The sequence below is a fragment of the Lates calcarifer genome, linkage group LG19, assembly GCF_001640805.2.
Source record: "Lates calcarifer isolate ASB-BC8 linkage group LG19, TLL_Latcal_v3, whole genome shotgun sequence".
Taxonomy (NCBI): Eukaryota; Metazoa; Chordata; class Actinopteri; family Centropomidae; genus Lates; species Lates calcarifer.
In genome coordinates, this window is record NC_066851.1 from 4,235,575 (window position 1) to 4,255,845 (window position 20,271).

Sequence of the window (20,271 nt, forward strand, 5' to 3'; positions counted from 1 at the left end):
AGTGGATTTGGAGTATTAGCTTGGAGGGTTGGCAGACCTCTGCACTGTGATTCAGGGGGCTGAGAAACGCATCTTCAAAAGGTACCTTGAGCAGCACCTTCACAGGATCATTACACTGGATAAATCCATGTTAAGTTGCTTAAAAGCGTGTAAAGGTGAGCCACGTTTAGGCACACACACTTTTGAGGGAGGAGGCTAACGAAATGTGACTTAATCGTTGCAACTGTGACACACTTTAAACCACTTTGGAAGGAATTGTTTACAAGTTACTTAAAGGGATTATGCCAACTTGGGTCAACATCAAAGACAGAGGAAAACTTCAGGATCGAATACAGTTTTCCAGATTGACAATCTAAGTTGGCACACTCTACACACTGCAATGTCATGGTCTGCATTGAGTGGAATAATGTAAGCCACACTTTAAGCTAATGATTCAGTTACTCTTTTGTGTTTCAGCTAATGTAAACCATCAATTCAGATTTAACAAGTTCAGATTCACACACATCAACGCTGAGATTCACCGCTATTGAAAATCAATTGGTACCTTTTGAGTGCAAAGTTGCGAGGTCTAGAGTTGACTGTCAAGTAAAACTATTCTTTGCTCATGCTTATTAAAGATGCTACCCATCATCCTTCTACCCCTCCTTTGAACTCCTTCCCTCTCAAACATCCCCCTAGCTCTCCAAAATGAGAGCAGCTCGTCCCGCGGCTGACAACAGAGATGTTTTGAAAGCAGGTCGGGAAAGGTTAGAGCAAGAAACATGGAGCGGGGCAGTGAAAAAGACAAAAAGAATCTTGCTTTTTAATTATTTTATTAAGAGCCTTGATGCTATTAAATGCCCCAGATACATTCACCCTATAGTTCTCAATTAGACTTGACAGTTGCTGCATTACCAACAATAAATATAGCAAAGGGCTGCGCCTTAGGCCAGGAAGGACCCCTAACTATGACCCTCATATTTAATGATGAAAACAAGCAAGCACACACACTGCCTCGCTCAAGCACATGCATGTGAACATCCATGCATGTGCATGTGCACACACACACACACACACAAACGCATCCTCTCTGTGCTGTGGCTTCATAATACACAAGCACATCAGGGTCCTTCAAAAACACTACTTTACCAATTCACATCATCACTACGGATTAGAAACGCATTTTAGATAGTATACACAAATGGAGGGCAGAGCTTTTTTTTTTTTTAAAGCTTTATTATTAGAATATTTTATGTTATTTTAAAAAATGTAAACAAAATAATTCACTTGTCTTTGAATTGTCTTTGCCTTTTTTCCCCAGAAACATCCATTTCTGTTTATGTGTTTTCATGGTTTGTCAGTTGGTTGGTGTAGACGTTTGGTTGCTGAAGGCTGAAATATCTCAACAACTATTTGATTGACTGCCATTAAATTTCATACAGACGTTCATGGTTCCCAGATGATCAATCCTGATGATGTTTTTTATTCTGTGATATATTTAAAGAGTCTGTTTCTAGACATTCTTTAGAAATGATCTTTATCTTTAATTCCCAGACAATTCTGAGTTTGTGTTAAATGTCAGGACAAGTATTTCAATGTTATTAAACCACTGACATTTTCCCAACAGGAGTTTCCTAATAATACACAGGCAAACAAAACGACGACACACTGTCAGAGGAGACACACTTCTTTACTGGACAGAAATTCTGACAAAACATATTATTTTACAGTACTGTCAACATGTCAGTAAAGACTGGCTTCGGGCAGTCAAATAAAGCATACAGCATTTTAACAATTAAAAGGCAAGTTGGAGATCATTTTAACATTAACAGTGGAGCCAAACCTCACAAATCATGTGACTGACAAAAGCAAACAAATAATAAACAAAGGTATTATGCGTCCTCCCTACAGCTCTTTGTGTAGTTAATAGTTTACATATTGTTTACATATCAGCAAATATCTTTCTCGTAGCACAGCACCTGTGGATGGAGTGTTGTGTGTCCAAACCTTTGTGGTGTAACTGCTTGAAGCCAGGCTGTCATTGGCGCAACACAATAAAACAACACTATTTACTGTTAGGTTGAACAGACACATTGTACAGTACAGGCTGTCAAATTAACTTCCTGTCAGAGGTTGGAGTTCTTCTTTTCAAAAATAAAGGCATTTTTACTGTGCTAGAAATAGTGATAATCATTACAGCCAGTTTTTAGCTGTGGCATGTTGCAGTGCGTGGATGACTAAACTTCTTCAGCAAAGTGGCTTCTCTCTACAAGTACAATAAAAAGTAAAGGTATTGACTAAGAGGCAACGACATCAAGGCCAAACAACGTGGAATTCATAAGAGTCTGTGTGCAAATAAGCACACTGTCATTCTCACTGTACTGTTCATTTGTGAAATGTACTGTACTGCATACACTGTCTGTGCATACTCGTATACAGGTACACAATGGCATACACAAACACATGCTTGCATATACACTCCCACAGGCAACTCTCCAGGCATGTCATTAAGCTAGAGAGCACTAGAGTTTCCCGTTGGCAAAGGCTCCCTCTTGGAATTGAGGGATGAAGCTCTTGAAGTACGCCCTGGGTGGGAGACGGAGAGGCAGAGAGACAGAGAGAGAGAGAGAGAGGAGAGAGAGGAGAGAGAGGGGAGGAGAGGAGAGAGAGGGGGGGGGAGGAGGGGGGGGGGGGAGGGGGGGGGTGGGGGTGGGCATGTGGGGAGTACAGCAAATGAAACATCAAAATGTGACAATAATTGTGTTTCAACTGCTTCAAAGCATCTAACAAACTCACTGGGTCAGTCCCAGCCCCAGTACGTATCAAAGTACAGATGAAAGGCAGAATGTGTTTACTTGTTAAAACTGGCAAATGTGCATGAGATATGTACTGTCTCTGTGTCAACACTCCTGGGTGAAAAACAAAAAATAACTCAAATACAAGCAACGACAACCAAAAAAAAAAAAAAAATCAAGGGGGAAAAAAAACAATCCACAAGATACTTAGGCACATATTTAGGTGGTGCATTCAGGTTTGTGTATTAAATGTGTTTGTGTCAAAACAGAGCGCAACTTTCCAAAAACTCTTCATTGAATGTGGTGAATGCAAGGCACGATTTTATAGCCAGAACATCTTCCTTTTAACAACCTTTACAGAGCAGCGGACTGAGCTTGTGGTCAAATCCAGGAGCGAAACAGAGGAATTCAAAGAGGTTTACAGACTGAGCAGATGAATAAGAAGGAAGTGCACAATTACATAATCTATGAGTGAAACAGATGATCTTTTGCCTTCTATAGTCACTCAGACCTTTCAAATATGTATAGCAGTTATTAACCTTTGCCATGCAAAGAAAAAACTGTTCAAACCATGGATGACGCCTACAGAGTTACTCTTACGGGGTCATGCCAGTTTATGTGTACCGAGGGTGGAACAAAATCTGTGAAAATCAACAAATGGTTTATGTGTGGTCCACACAATAAGGCCCTATTCTATCGAACTGTCTGTAATGCGAGACTGGCGATATGTCCAGGGTGTACCCCGCCTTTCACCCAGTGTCAGCTGGGATAGGCTCCAGACCACCATATTTCATCCCAACTTTTTATGTAGAAAATGTTTTAAATAGCTATAAATTTTAAAAAAAATCAATACAGTTTAAATGGTACAACTTCCAAAATGAAAATAAAACAGGAATCCGGCAGATTCTACTTACTTTGCCCTCTTGGCCATCTCGTTGCCATCCCAGCGCGGGCTGTAGGGATACGACTTCTGCACCTGAGAGTAAAGCTGACCGCTGTTGGTGAAGTGGTACACAGACTGGAAGGTGAGGGTGGGCTGGTCCCTGGGGAAGTACAGTGGGAGATCCACTACGAAGAGCAGAGGAACAGATAGAGAGACAAATGTAGTGGGAGAAACAGAAAATGAGGATCATAATGTAACAGAGTCTTCAGATCTGCTGTAGGTAGATCAGAGACAGACTCCAGTATGAATGTGTGTGTGTGTGACTGTTTTGTACCGTGCACTAGGAAGCAAAAGTCTTTCCACATGAGCAGCAGGGTGAGCTTTGTGAATCCCTCAGCATCGTACTCCACCACCCCCCTACAATACACACATATTCATTTCTGCAAAGTGTCACTGGGTCTTATTTTACACCTAGAGTAAATTCTTGGAAAATGACAGGAGCAGTGACAAATGAATGGCTGCTGTGATCGCTTCAGTGAGGGGGTGGGGTCCTCGATAGTTGACTCACATTCCAAAGTGGCTGAGGAAGGCAGCGATGTACTCTCTCCTCTTGTGATAGCCTTGGATGACATACTGCACCTAGAGAGACAAAGTGGGAGCGTTAGGACACAGTGGAATGAGATTAAAGGCATTGCAAAAACACAACAACACCTGAACACGAGCGGTGACTTATGATGAGATCTTATGGATCTCAGAGAAATGCAGGTAAAGGTGAGGTGTAGATCCACAACAAAGAAGTTGTTTAATGCCAGACTATTGTATATTCAAATCTACACTGTGGCACACCCAGAAATGAGTTTGCAGTGTATATGAATCACAATACACACGTGGGTTGACCAAGTTGACTGCAGTGGGATCTGAATACAGGCAAGTGTTTATCACACTGGCTACAGGTATATATATATATTACAGACAGCATTTGAAAGTTGATTGAGAGATGTGATTGCATCATGTATTGCATTTAAACTATTGGAGTGGTCCTATGGTGAATAATCAAGCTGGTTCCAAATCAGTTCCATACCATTTCACTATTATGGAATAAAACTGAAAGTATGATGTCTAAATTATCAGACATTTGTCCTGAGACTGAGCTGCCTCCTTGATTCTGCAAAAAAAAAATAAATAAATAAATAAAAAAATACACAAAAATAGAAAACAAGGTATCATATCTTTATTCTTAAGTTAATTATTGAAATTAACTATTAAAGATCTAAAGATCCCTGTGTACTTACATATTGGCTCTTATTTTGGAAAGCACACTCAAAGCTGCAACCTAAATTTTAAAAAGATTTTAAAGACATCATTTGATCTGTGACAGAAAACATGGGAACAGAAGGGATCCTGATTAATGAATCAGAATATTGTGTTGTATTTTCAGTCTCATCAGCTGCATTCCTGTTTTATTCCCCCCCTCAGCACCTGTCCACATGGTTTTGGGTTTTTTTTCTTCGCTGCCCTGAATTTGCCCTCATAGGAAGAGCTTACTGTGAGCTGAGAGGAAAGTCCTGGCAGTGCTGTACATGCTAGCAGAGAGGCTCTCTGAGGCGAACCTACCCAGAATGTAAACAAAGCCACGGCCGGGAGAGAGATTAAGAGAGGTGAACTTTTTAATGGTTGCTTTCACTTTAAAAACAGATGGCTCAGAGTACAAAAGTAGTATTACATGCAATCTTTGTACAGGCAAATTTAAATGCCACAGAAGTACAAAGTCTTTAGCTTACTACTTGACAGCCAAATAAGCTGGTGTTAAAAGCTCTACCATAGAGTCTGTCAAATGTAATGAGAAAAGCTTGTCTGCTCATGGTACTGTGTTAATTTGAACACAGTTTCCCCCATTTCAGTCTACATTTTTACATGGAGCCTCTCCATTTATTTTTTTCTTATTTAAATCTTGCCAAAATTGTCTTGAGCTACATGCATGTTTAGCAGCCTTGTAGGAGAAAACACTGTGGTGCTTGTTTCATGACAGATTGTCTCTACATGTCTCTACAGACTGTAACACCCCAAAGCAACTGCTACTTATCACTGACAGTATCATAAATATTCTCCACACAGAAAATCCCCAGCTAGCATTCTTGCTGCGAGGTGACAGGTTTTCAAAAACACGCACAAACACATACAAAGATACAAAATATAGATACACAGGTTATTCCAAAGTCCAAAGAGGAGAAGCTCAGGGCTCGCTTGACTGCTGAGCATCCTGGGCAGGTGAGAAGGCCTGCAGTCAGTCAGCCAGCCATGAAGGTGACTGGCTCTATTCACCTACAAACACGTCTGCCAAGCTTTGATTACTGGACAACACAGAAAAAATCTGCAATACCTTCAGTCTTAAAATTAGACATTCACACTATGTCAAAGGGACATGACCAATATGCAGTGATGTGAGATCCATTTCACTTCAGTTCCTTGGTTATATGAAAAGTTGGGTTCTGATAGTGAGTTACATTTTGGATCTGGTTCCAAGCAGGCAAAGAATCTGGATTCACTAAACTGTCAAATTTTTCTGCCACACTTTTCTTATTTGTAAAGAGCAAAATATTAAGGTAGCAAGCTTATTTTTAGCTGGCACTGAACCTCACTTTCTCCAGATACAATTACAGACATCATCAGTGGCAGATTACACTGTATCCACTGTAGCTAATTACAATTAAGCCAGTAACAGCTATGATGAATCTTCTGGCTGTCTGTTGGTTAAAGTGCTCTCTGCAAACTGGTGTAGGCGTCTTGGTGTCAAAGTGGTGTCTTGTTCAGGGGAAAAGAAAAATCATTCTGTATGGACACTGTATGTATGGGAGTGGACTAGCATCAATATTTCAGGCTTAGCAACTTAATATTTATTTTTTTATTTAGATATTTTAGACTAAAAATGTTTTCAGTTCTTCATAGCTGACAAAGGTAATACCAAATTAGTAAAGTGAATTACAATGTTTCCCATGATAGAGATGGTTTTATGGTATGGCATGATATTACAGCAGAGGCATGTTCTCATAAGAAATTGTAGGAGTTTTCTCTTTTAGGTAAAAGAGCACATGAGCTATTTCTCATATTAAAGGCTGTATATGTAATGAATGAAGCAGTTAAAAAGATATTTAGTAACTAAAGTGATCAAGAGAAGAGATGAGTCAGGTCTGTCTAATTTAGAAAATTAGAGCGGGGCTTGATCAGTCACAATCATATTGATGTTGATGTGTGTTGGTGAGGCCTAAATTAGTTTGAAGATGAATAATCTGACTTATTCTACTACATAGATGGTGGTGACAGTTTTTTTAAAAAGTATATTAAGCAGCTACATTATTCTAATGTCAGGTAGGTAGGTTTGTAGTATTTTCCACCTTCTATAGCCAGTCTTCCAGAGGGTGGGTCTGCGTAGAGGAAAACACACCTCTAAAACTTGAAACATTTTTCAAAATATCATCAAGCAGCTGTAATTTAGATGGACTTTTAGAAAGTAGAGCAGGTTCAGAGTCTACAAGAAAGGATAAACTGTGCGTCTGCTCTCGCAATGAAAGAATAATACTGGTAATCTTATACTATATTGACAGTGAATCTATAATGCAACAAAAGACTGCATTGCAATATAGCTACTGCTGTCAATGAGCTCTAAGCAGTCAAACCCATCTAGTAATAAAATTGCAGTTCATCTGAGGGCTGGATATATCATGGATGAAGCTGGAGACTGTATTGGGTTACCCACTGCTCCTGCATGGTAGTGATTACTCAACCATGTATGAATGACAGTGTTTTGTGAAAGAAGAAAAGTGGTAATCTCTGATTTGTGTGTGTGTGTGTGTGTGTGTGTGTGTGTGTGTGTGTGTCATGGGTCTCATCTCTGCAAGAGCTCTTAAACACAGACACACATTGTGACTCAGCCTCCTGTTCAATTATGTTTACATGGGACAGTGGAGGCGGCAATTTAGCTTTCTCAAAAGCTGCAAGGCCACATACTCAATAAGCTGTTTATTTAGTTTACACTGCCAGTGTGTGTGTTCCTGTTTCAAGGGAACTGTGGATCACTGAACTTTCACACCCATACTGGGAAAGGATTTCCCACCCCCAGCGTCACTGTGACTTGCCAAGTCCTTCTATTGGCTGCCTGGAGGTTTGACTGATGCAAGACAGGTGATCTTGCTCTGCAGGTATTCAAACCTGCCCACACCCATGACTCCCTTGCCCACGCACTGTGTTTGTGCATGTGTCTGTGGAGACTGTGATGCAATAACGCCGGAAGTGCTTCCTGCTGTGTGATTAAGAAATTTCTTCCCTCTCTCTGTCACATACGCATTTACACCACCCCCACCTTCCATAATATAAAGAGTGACTGATTTGATATCTGTCTACAGATTCATGCAGTGAGCACAGTACACACGCTGTGTATCAAACCCAATACTACAGACAAATCATACTGGGAACGTGGAACACAGAACACAGTGACAACATTTCATTTACATTTCTGAATTAAATTTGCAGTTGAATTAAAATGCAGTCGTCATTATGACATGTGACCACATGTTAGTGACTGGAGTAAGCAAACACAGAATACCTCTAACTGACCTCAGCCACAGTGGAAATGTCACATGAATTGCATTTTGTACAGCATCTTCATATTGTGAGAAAGTACCATTCACAGGTGAGAGATGCCATGATTCATTCTTAAGTTTGCTGACGACTCAGCGTCTGGGAAATATGCACACACACATATACACACACACTTTGTCTGAGCTCCACAGCCTGGGTGTGAAAATGGGGCTGGCATTATTTGCTACCTTATGACAATAATTCAACAAATTTGCACTCCACGATTTTCAGATGAAATATGCCTTTTAATAAAAAAAACAAAACAAAAAAAAAAAAAAAAAAAAAAACAACAACAAAACAACAACAAACAAAACAAAAAAAAAAAACAAGTGAAATTGCAGTCAGGAAGTACCCGAGGCCAGCTAGTGAGAGACAAATGGCACACTGCAGGCAGACATCACATCATTTTTAGAAGCACATGGTTGGTCTGTCACGGCTAGCTGCTCAGAATGCAAACATGAGTGCTTAATGGATATGAATTAAAGTCAATTGTCAAATTGTATGGAGCAGAGGCTTATAGATTATGCATTCTGCTTTTAGTACAGAGTTGTTGGAGCACAGTAGTTTACTGTTCAGTATTTCAACATTAATTATTTCAACAATCTAGTGGACATATTTTTTGGAAAAAGCAGTCGCAGGCAGAATAACTTGTCGTCTGCTCTGTTTTCTGTGAAAGAACTACAGTGGCCCTGAAAGTAAAAACACTACAACATTTCAGTATTTTCTGAAATGTTCCAAGTGTTTTGACCTTCAGGGCCACCGTAAAGACCTGATCAAGGATAAACTGAGTTGTGAGTGTATAGCAACCAATAACAAGGCAATCACTACCATTGTTTTTTATTTATAGTACTTCTCCTCCTACTGTCTACTTAGCATAGTATGTGTGAAAATGAAATGACAATGTCAGCCATGAGAAGACATGCTGTATATACCAGCCACAAATTTCAACACTGTGATTGCATCAGTCATCATTTTGATAACATATCTGGTCAGAGACTCTCTCAGCTCTGTGTAAAAACAGCTCTCACAGGAGAACAGCAATGAGACACACAGTAGAGAGCAACCAGACAAATTCTAAAAGTATTTGAAGCAGACACTTCACACACTCTCTGCTTCTCTCTCATAACAGCAACTGAGGTTGATTTTTATTGAAACTGATTGGAAGCAAATAATTCCTTGTCTTGAGCTGATCACATACGTACGTATCACACTCAGAGGAGAAGACTGACAACCCTGTGGGGCCTATTGCCTTCTGAAGCTGATTTCCATGAGTAATTGTTTGGATAATGTAGATGCCAGGTGCTGCCATCACCCAGCACAATCATAGTCATAGTCACAGTCACAGCTGAGGTATGTGGCAATATAGTTGTGTCAAAACAATCATAGCATCTGGAATAAGTGGGAGGAAGTAATTGATGGTGTTAAAAGAAAAAAATGACCGCACACCCTTTGTTAGGTATGTTAGAATTATGTCCTTTTTTCTTTACCATTTTTTGATATATAAACAATATCAGATATGAATCTGGTTTGTGTCTTTACTTTTTCAGCTTCTGACTTCCTGCTCTGATGACTCAAATCACAACCTCTATGTACTCTAGCAAAGCTCACATTACTTTTATATGACAGAAAAAATGCTTTAGTGCTCCTTCTGCCACACAATTAAGCCATGCTATTGAAGAATTTCAAAGGACACGGACTAATTGTTATTTAATGTTTTTTAAGTGTCTGCTTTTTTTTATTCCATTTTTGCTTGATCACTGGACGGCCACAACAAATGACAAGTAACATTTTGAGGTCCAAAGAAGAGTTACAAAAATGTGTTTTTGATCATGTTAACACCAAACTAACTGCTACAGTTTTTTTGTCTAATTATTATTATTATTATTATTATTATTATCAATAATAATATGGATAAATGTACACTTTCCTATATCCCAGCACTGAAGTTGTTTAGGTAACATTAGCCAGTGCACTCTAAGTTGCTGAAATGTCGTTATGCCTGTCAAAAATCTAGTTTGACCAAATGGGAACGATCAAATATCATTTGAATTTATGTGAATGCAACCCACATAGCAAAAAAATGCTGTAGAGTTGATGTTTAGTTCATTAGCAGGTCCTCACTTTATTAACATGTGTCCAGGCCTCTGAACCAGCTCCTATATCTATGATTTGTTGAGCGATTTGAAGTGAAACAAAATATATATCAGGCTTTTAACTGGAAATGTTTTATCATGCCAATGTTACTGTAAGGTCAAGTCAAGTCAAGTCATTTTTATTTATATAGTGCCAAAGCATAACAGGAGTTATCTCAGTGCACTTTTCATACAGAGCAGGTCTAGAGACCCAACATTACCTCAAGAGCAAACACTAGCAGTGTCAAATAAAATATGCTTCCACATATTGCTATAGTTTGGTGTCATGATTATTCATTTACAGCATGTTAGTTTTCTCCATAGAACTGATGCACAGTAAATTTTGAATCCGGACAGACCATTTGAGATGGAATATTTCATTTTTTGAGTGGTATGTCAAATTATCAATAAAAAGCGACAGCAGCAAACGGCTGACTATTCTACTCGGCTGTGTTGACTGTAGTGCTCTGTACACTTGGAGTATGATCAACCCATAAAAGCAGAATAATCCATCAAACTAAATTTTTACTCTTTCATTTTAAAATCTAAGACACTAAACAATTTCAGACCAGCAGCTGGCCATGCTTAAAGCTGATTACACTTTGCATGCTAAAAGGAGGCAGTGGCCCTGCTTGAAATCAACGTGGGAGTGATGAGTGATGTGGGTTGTAGATGTCTTGCACTGTACACTTAGAAATTTACCTGCTCTCTAAAATAGTGATGGTGACATTATGCACAAGACTCCTCTTTCTCTGTGCCATGGTGCCTCTATGTGCTATCAACTCTGCTTTTCAACATGCCTTACAAATACAGGCTATGGTCTCCATGACTCTTTCAGGGAGGCAGAGGGAGCAGCTTGGACACTGCTGGACTTTAGCAATCAGAGACATGGAGGTCAGTCAGGGACACAAGTATTCCAGACACCCTGAGTATGCTGGTCAGAGTCCAGGTGAATATAGAGAGATGGAGGGTATCTATGTGCATTGTGTTTATGTGTGTGTATGGGGACTGTGGGGGATGGGCATTTCTCCTGAGGGAAATGGCATTACATTGTGTCTACACTGCATATCTACCTGTCAACCTGCAGAGGCCAGGGAGCGCTCAGACAGCCTATGGAGGTTGGCCAGTACGCCCACGAAGGCAGATGCCAGACACACATGCTTGAATGCCGCATTACCGCACACAGCTTAAGAAAAGACATCCCTCACTGGACACATGCTTTGCTGCACCAAGGCTTACAAATATGTAACAAATGATTCACATACCTGTCACACTCACATAAAGAGTAGAGAATACTGCTCTTATTAAAATGCCAAGACATTAAGGGTTACTAATAATGTCAAATAATGCAGATCCCAACACTGATGTGGTGAAGACATTATACACAACATACAACCCACACTGTGTGTAGGTAAAATGAGTTATAGCAAATACTTTTACCTTGTTGGTGAGTAACTGGCACACTTGAGGGACATAGTCAATTAGGCATCCTCCACTGGGGAATGCTGGGATATGAAGCGCAGAGGAGCCTCCCAGAGCGCTGATTGAATAAAAAAAAAAAAAAAAAAAAGAGTTAGCCTTTGAGTGCTCATCATTTCTGTCCAACATATGTCATATAACACAATATTATATTTACTGGCTATATTACTATATTATATTTTATGACTATTTAATGTCTTCAGAGAGTATTCAGACCCAGTCACTTTTTGCTCACTTCATTGCATACATTTAATTGTAAATGGATACTTTTTTCAAAAAAATCTACACTCAATAACATATTATGATAAAGTGAAACTTCAAATATTTTCAAATTTCTAAAAAATCAAACTTTTAAATCTCTAATTTACAAAAGAACCTTAATTCAGTAATATGTAGAAGCCGCTTTGGCTAGCAATTACAACTTCAAGACTTCTCTACAAGTTACACTGGGCTGGGCTACTAATAACTTGTACTGTAGCCACTCCGATGTTGTCTTGGCTGTATGCTGAAAGGTGAACCATCTCTTCAGTTTTTCTTCATGGATCTCTTGCTCATATTCCCCAGATTCTGACCAGTCTCCTTGTCCCTGCCTCTCAGAAGCACCCCCCATAGCATGATGCTACCACCACCATGCTTCACCATAGGGATGGTATTAGCCAGGTGATGAGCAGTGCCTGGTGTTCGCCAGTGCTTGGAGTTATTTTTGCCTCATCAGATCAGAAAAATCTTTTCCCTCATGCTCTCAGAGTTCTTTAAATGCTATTTGGCAAACTCCAAATGGTCTTAAGAGAGAGTTCTGTCTAATCACTCAACCATGAAGGCCTGATTGATGGAGTGATACTGAAATGGTTATCCTTCTGGCAGAGGACCTCTGAGGATCCATTAGAGTGACTGTTGGGTTCTTAGTCACCTCCCTGACCAATGCCCTCTCTGCCCAGTTACTCAGTGTGGCTAGGCAACCAACTCTAAGTGTCCTGGTGGTCTCAAACTTATTCCATTTCACAATTATTGTGTCCCCTGTGTTCATGGGAAGATTCAAAGCTTTAGAAATGGTTTTTATACACTTGGCCTGATCTAAAAATTTTACTCCAAGGTCTAAAAAGAATCCCTTGGATTTCATGGCTTGGTTTTGTGGGACCTCTCTGCACCTTTCTAAACAGTGAAAATCGGTTCAATTTGCCACAGGTGGAATCCAACTAAGTTCTAGTCTCACTTTTCAAGGATAATTAAAGTGAAGAGGATGACCACAATTTGGAGTGTGACAGAAAAGTGTCTGAATACTTTTGTAACAAAGACATTTATTTTTTTTATTTTTAGCAAATTTGCAAAAAAATCTGTTTTCACCTCATCATCAAGGGTTAGACCAGTCTACACTCAAAAGGCAATATTATACATTTACAATTAAATCTACAACATAATAAAGTGTAAAAAGACAAGAGGTCTGAATATTTCTGAAGCCACTGAATTTAAAGCATTTCAAATGTTCTTCAAATTAAGCCAGACTGTTGTGTTTGTCATTGTAGCCAAGATCTGTACATGGTTCTGGGACCAATTCAGAGCTGCATGTGACTGCCTGACTCTATGGAAATTCACCTTAACTAAGCACATTAATTTGCTGCTATGTTGTACTGAAGTTGTGGAATTCAGATATAAAGACGTGACTCATGCCTGTAGCATCGTCCTCATACTCTTTCATTTGTTCATTTATTCTTTTGACGTCCTCCTGATTCAATCTTGCAGCACAGCTCCATTAGTGATTAGTGCATGCTTGTTTAATCATGAAATCTGCTGCTGCAGCTCCCCAATGACTAACCAACCAAAGTAGTCACTCCCTCATTTTTTTCTGATCTGGGGCAAAAACAGATGGAATACCCCGAGGATAGGTTAAAGGTCTTAAGGCACCGCTTATTGGCTTTTAATGCTCATTTTAAGACACATAGAAGAAGATTTCTTCCGCTGCTTTCTATTTTTATTTCATTCTTCATTAGAGCAGGACAGTCTCAGGACATTTACAAAAGCTCTTATGTCATTTTAAAAGCAATGCTCAAGTGGATGACGGCCGTTTACCAGGTTAAGCATGCATGATTCATGTTAATAGCATACATCCTGAAAGATTGTTGAATGTCAAAGATCACATATGTTGAGATGCAGCCCCTGGGGCTTGTTCTTTGATCAGAGAGTCTATAATGTGAAAAATGATAATTATGTATCAAAAGGTGAAACATAACAGTGAGTCACAATCCCACCAATTCCATCACATCATCCATCCACAGCCATGAAGACATCTCTTTTTTCTCTTGGTGTGTGAAAATATTTTCCACATTTTGTTATTTTGACAGCAGCAGCTAACGCGGAAGTCGAGAGAATTTCACAATGCTGAAAATTCCAGAGAAAAGTTGTGGGAGTAGTGAGGAGGAAGGTGGAGCACTTCATGATGTGCTCCACCTTACTGTCATGACCAAAACCCACACATGTTTACAGGAAAAACGATGTCTTAACAGTGGTCAGGAAAAGGTCAGCAGTGGCTGAACTCATAGTCTTGATTGTACATACACTTGGTCAGAGATGTGTATTCAGAATAACTGACTGAGGGCTGCTCTGTGTAGAAAACAGCTGGTTTCTGGTCAGCTGCTCATCTCTCACATGCAGGAGTTTTTACTGATAGTCTGAATTTATTAAAATTAGCTAAAGATAAGAATCACACACATTCACAAACATTCACATATATTCACAGCGTTTACTCCAGATCACTGGTCTGAGTTTAGTCTTTTGGAACTGATGCTCAAGTGAATATTAATAAGGTCATATTCATAGAGAAGCCATGCAAACTGTCATGAAGTCATTTTCATTGTCAAAATCCTTTCCTCAAAAACTCCAAAGCCACCATTTACAGTAGGCTTTGTGCACATAATTAGCATTATCCTGTGCATTTTGCAGTGCACCAACAAATGGTCGATTGAAAATAGCTTACAGCAACGAGGAGAGAAGCCTTTGAAAATGAAAATCTAAATGATGCCCATCTATCCTCCCACAGAACTAAGAATAGCTCCATATCATTCAGATGGAAATGCGGACAGAGGCACAAAATAGATGGTGGTGTCGTGTTCGTCACTCATTTATGTCAATGGCAGGCATGTGAACAAACTGTGGTGCACTTTGTATTTCAGTGGTTTTGCCTCTGGAACACTCATTTGAAGGAAGAATGATTAGAAACCAGCATTAAAAAAAGGTCCAAAACTTATTTGAAATCTTAGAATGGTTACCAACTGCTCTAGCCTTAAGGTCCATACTCAGACTTACATGACACCCATTTTACCTGTCAAAGGATTCAAACCCAGGAACTTCTTTCTGTAAAAAGACAGTGCTAGCCAGTGAGCTAGCCTTACTTTTATACGTGAATAAAATGAAAACTAAATGTTAAAAAGAAAAGTGGGCTACAACTGCAGTTTACGGCTCAGTAAAATGAGCTTAAGCAATTGCAAGCATGCAATTAGGGCTAACAAGCAACATTTCAAAGACATTAAAGCATTGCTATTACAGGTACAATCATTACCGGCTTATTTAGGCTACTAAAACTCATTTTACGGCACAACATGTAATAAGCCCAATAAAAAGAACAGTGCAATAAAACAGCTGCAGAGCAGAAAATGCAGGAAAAAGGGTGATTTCAAACTGCATATCCACTCATACCAGTACTTCTCTGCATTGAACATGTTCTCTCTTTATTGTGTTACAGTTTATGCTAAACGTAACGTAAGTTGAATATATTCAGTATCATAATTATTCGGCTTGTTGCGGAGTGCTTCCTCAAATCTCTGGAAAACCTGCTTCAAATAATCCTCCAAGAGGAGGGTCATGTGATTGACAGAGCAGTCATGGATAGTCTACTTGTACAGTAGCCATGAACCATAACTAAATTTCTATATCCAGGATATAGAGATTTAGTTACATGTTTTAGTGCCTTTGCTCACTAGGAAGCAGGAAATGGTAATTCAAAATAAAATTGTAAATTTGCTACATGTTCTAGTTTTTTCTTTTTTGTCATAAAGTTGACTCACCCAGTAAGAATGGAGCCCACCAGTTGGAAACTACTGTTCTAAAACAGGATTGAAACTAATGTTTTCTTCCTCCACCTTAAACAGACCTGACGACCTCAACTAAAAAATGCTGACTGGAGAAAATATTTCTTGAACATGAGCCATGTTTCATCGCAGCAGGCTGTGTAAGTTACACTTATGTGCCAAAACCGGGAGTCAGACATTTGAGGTGAAACACCTTATCTCAAGGTCAAGTTGGAAGGGAGAATTAAATAAGGCAGCATGTTATCTTTCACCCCATAACTGAGCAGGTTATGAGAATACACAAAGATGACACAGGATTTAAAAAAGCAATGTCCATTCATGTGTGTAAATATCAAAGGGGGTAGTCCAGTGATCTAGTTTACAATTTCAAACAATGGGTCTGAAGTCAAAGCAGCAGAGCTCCAGACATTCAGATTTTTCAGTGTTTAATATGGGCCAATCTCCAGAAACACTGGATCCTACAGTTTCTATAATACAACCAATAACAACTTTTATTAGAACATCCCTGCCTGATAAGTGACTTAATCATTCAAACTCTATACGTAGCCCTCTTGTTGTAAATTTGCAGTCATAAAGCCAGGATCATGATAATCCTGATGACTTCATCTCAGTTATTTTCTCAGACTTGGAACAGCTCCTTCCAAGCCATAGAAGGCATTACACAGCCTTTAACACAGGCTGAGTAGTACTAACCACAACTAGAAGACTGAACTTCATGTTTAAAATCAGTGGAGTTCCCCTTAAAACAAACAGTGGGCTGAGAGAACACTGACCAAAGTAATAGGTTGTAGGTGCTGATCTAAGTACTAAAACTCCTTCACTTTACTGTGTTGTACATTTAATAGCAAACTGATGAAAAATTGCCATTGTTGCCCATTAATCTACACACTACAATCTACAGGAATACAAAAATCTCTCATTTACATAGAGTATTCATATTCATTCACAGTATTCATATTCAGTACTTTGTAGAAGCCCCAGTAGCAGCAATTAGAGTTTTGAGTCTGAAGGGGTCTGAATACTTTATGAGGCATACTTTTCATTAATATCTCACCGTTATCAAACTTTCAGTATGAGCCTTAAATTGCATTAAATTGAGCTTCCTGTGGGTGGGCTCAGATTCTAGACATAATGGTGTTTTACTTTCCAAGTGGCACCCTGAAGAGTCCCCGCTTCTGTCTCCACTGGTGACACTGCTCTCAACACTACCCACACATACTGCAGTCATCATGCAGACATGCTGCCTAACACAACCCCTCTGAGCAATGTAAGCTACTGTATGACATATTTACACTAGACAGTATACATGCACACATGTAAACAAACACACACACACACACATGCTGTACAGTGTCAGAGCTGCCTGTGACTTCATCAACCACAGAGATTATCCTGTGTGACTCAGGTGGATGGTGACGAAGCTCAGTTTGTTTGTTTATGTGTGGTCTGGTGTGTGTGTGTGTGTGTGTGTGTGTGTATATGTGAGGGTGTGTATGACAGCAGTGACAGCGTGAGAGAAGATAAAGGCTCAATTGGAAAGAGGGCAGACATGATTCATTACCCAAGTGAAAGATAAGGCCAAGAAGAACTGTTTGGAGATTCAAATGTAGTTTCAAAGCAGCAACATTTCCATTTTGATTGCCTTCTTCATTTCCTAAAGCCTGGGGGGTCCTCAGAGGCCCACATATGACTCTGTTTGTTGACTGTTTAGACTAAATAACATTCTATTCTTCCTCTGTGACTAGGCAAGGCGCCCTTGGCCTATGGCAATAGGAGTCAGTAACCTTTCCGTTATGAGGTGACCATCCTGGCATAGCAGAGCTGACTTTTACTCTGATTCTCTATTCATCATTCATTTGGATAAAACCAGGTTCATCAGAGCCCCAAGCCACAACCATTACACTCTGTCACTAGTATAAAATAAGGCTGGACAACAGGGCAAATTTTTCCTATTACCCATAGTCACCCATCATCAGCTACTGGCTGCAGCTGATGTATTTGGTGATGGTGTGGGTGCTCATGGCCACGTGAGCTCCATGTACCACCCTGCAACTTGCAACTATAACACTATCATAAAGTCACTGGGTTCCTAACTCTTTGAACAGAAAATACTTCTGTGATGTCTTTTGAAAAGCTACAATTGAGAGCTTCAGGTGAGGTGATCGATGTAGTGTCACATTAAGCTATTTGGTGTCTGAAAAACCAGAGCTTGCAGTCCCTGAATACTTCATTGTCCCAAGAACAATTCCAGTTTTGAGGACAAGGACGATGAGAGGCCAAAGGTGGAATAATGAATTCTGGCACAAAATACAGCATGTACCACACTACAACTACAGTATGTCACCCAGAAATGACATTTATATGCAACTAATTTGCAACAGTATATATATATTTGATCCAAACTACAACCTTTCCCTGAGCGTAACCAAAGAATTTTAGTAGGCTAACTGTGTCAATATAGTGAAAGCAGCACATTTGCAGAGCAGCAGCGGAGGCTTTAGTCGTTCCATCTCAGTACTGAATGCAAGTCAGAGCTCAGAGTGCTGTAGTGCCTGTAGTTGCACATGTGAAATTGCACAAAACAGACTTTTGGGTTGCATAAACGTGCATGTAACGAGAGTCAAACTTATTTCAACCAGTGATTACGTTTCGTTCAGTATGCATCAGAGACTAAACAAACTACAGGAAAATAAACCAAATTTCTAGGAGACAGGGTTGACACAGGAAAACACATGACTTTACCATAACACATCTGTGGCATTTAAAAACTCTCTCTCTCTCTCACACACACACAATATGCACTCAATAAGATCAATAAAACAGAGCCGAGGACATGTTCTTTGCATGATTTCTAAACTGCCTTGTAACAGATTAGATTTTTTGTAATCTGTCTAAATTTTTCCCACTTATCTTTTCAGCATTTGTCTTTATGTATACTCGTGATGACTTGTTTTCTATCCTTATTATGCTTTTAACATTTTCCATCTAATTCTCTTGGGTAAATTGCTGTATAATTTCTGGTTTTAGATAATGCTACATAAAGCAGATTTATTATTATGAAAACCTATGTCTGCCTATATAGATGTACAGATAACTAATGTATAACACATTAGCTATCAACAAAACATATATTGTATTCGAACCAAGGGGAATTAAAAGATAGCCTACATATTGAGGAGAGAGCGTTACCAATAACAAAGCAGCAGCACAAAACTCACTTCACACATAATGCAATAGTGCTCAAGGTGACAAGGAGGAAGAAGTGGCAGAGTGCTTTGAGCTGCTGAGAGTGAGAGAAGTGTCTGCACTGACATCTTAGACTGTCGAGTGGGTTTGCTGGGTTAGTGGTGAATTTATTTTATCAGACTGACAATTTCTGACTGTGACAAGATGTTCACAAAACCTTGAAAAATATCTGATCGAAATGCAAAGATTTTCAAAGGCTATACAACACCTCTACAGACCCTGGAGAAGGGACACACACAAACTGTACACCCACACAGACATACACACACACACACACACACATATACTCACACACATCAGCAGGCAGGCAAGCATGCGCGCACGCACACACACACACACACACGCGCAGGCACCTAAAGGCAAATGCAGATACACAAACATTAGTGCACTGCAGCCTAAAACTGTCTCTCTGTGTTGATTTTTCTGGGCTCCTAAATCTGGTTTGGGGGCAGAGACGGTGCCCACTCGATTCTTTTATGCAATGCAGCAGGTTTTCTGGGGGAAGGAGAGATGTATCCAACTCATCTCATGGGCACAGTACAATCAGGTAAACGAGAAGTAAAAGTGAAAATGAAAAGAGCGATGAGTCTGGTTAGAAAATGGTTGGAGAAGGAGACACAAAAGCAATCAGGATGAAATAAAAGACTGCAGATGTGGCTCTTAATGGTGATTGAAAATTAAACACTGAAATTCTCCAAAACTGATGCAAAGACACAATCTCATTACTTACTAAAATCGTACACTATTACAGATAAGACCTGAATAAGCCATGCTAAACATTATACTGCTGTAGGTAACTGCTTGAGGAGACACTTCTGGCATTTATCTGTTAAAGCACAATGTGAACTATTACTGAATCTTCTCACTTTTGGATGGTCATTTGAAAATATAAATGTTTACATGCTTTAGATGCCGCAGGGTGTAGACAGTGGCATTAGATCCATGGAATGGAATTCTTGAGTAACAAGAGTTAGTAGTCAGCAGGTAATTTTTCATACATATTGGTTTCAGTTTCACTGTTATTCATCATGGTGAACTAT

The 20,271-nt window shown here is 39.5% G+C and overlaps 1 protein-coding gene across 1 annotated transcript in view; it reads right to left on the minus strand.

The window, feature by feature from the left end:
* Positions 1-1,650: 1,650 nt before the first annotated feature.
* babam2 (BRISC and BRCA1 A complex member 2) overlaps positions 1,651-20,271 on the minus strand; it is a 71,556-nt gene continuing 52,935 nt past the window's right edge. The window contains 6 exon segments of the mRNA XM_018695184.2: positions 1,651-2,565; positions 3,689-3,842; positions 3,992-4,074; positions 4,226-4,296; positions 11,865-11,964; positions 15,171-15,179. Coding sequence (XP_018550700.1) covers positions 2,502-2,565; positions 3,689-3,842; positions 3,992-4,074; positions 4,226-4,296; positions 11,865-11,964; positions 15,171-15,179 — 481 coding nt within the window. The 3' untranslated portion in view covers positions 1,651-2,501.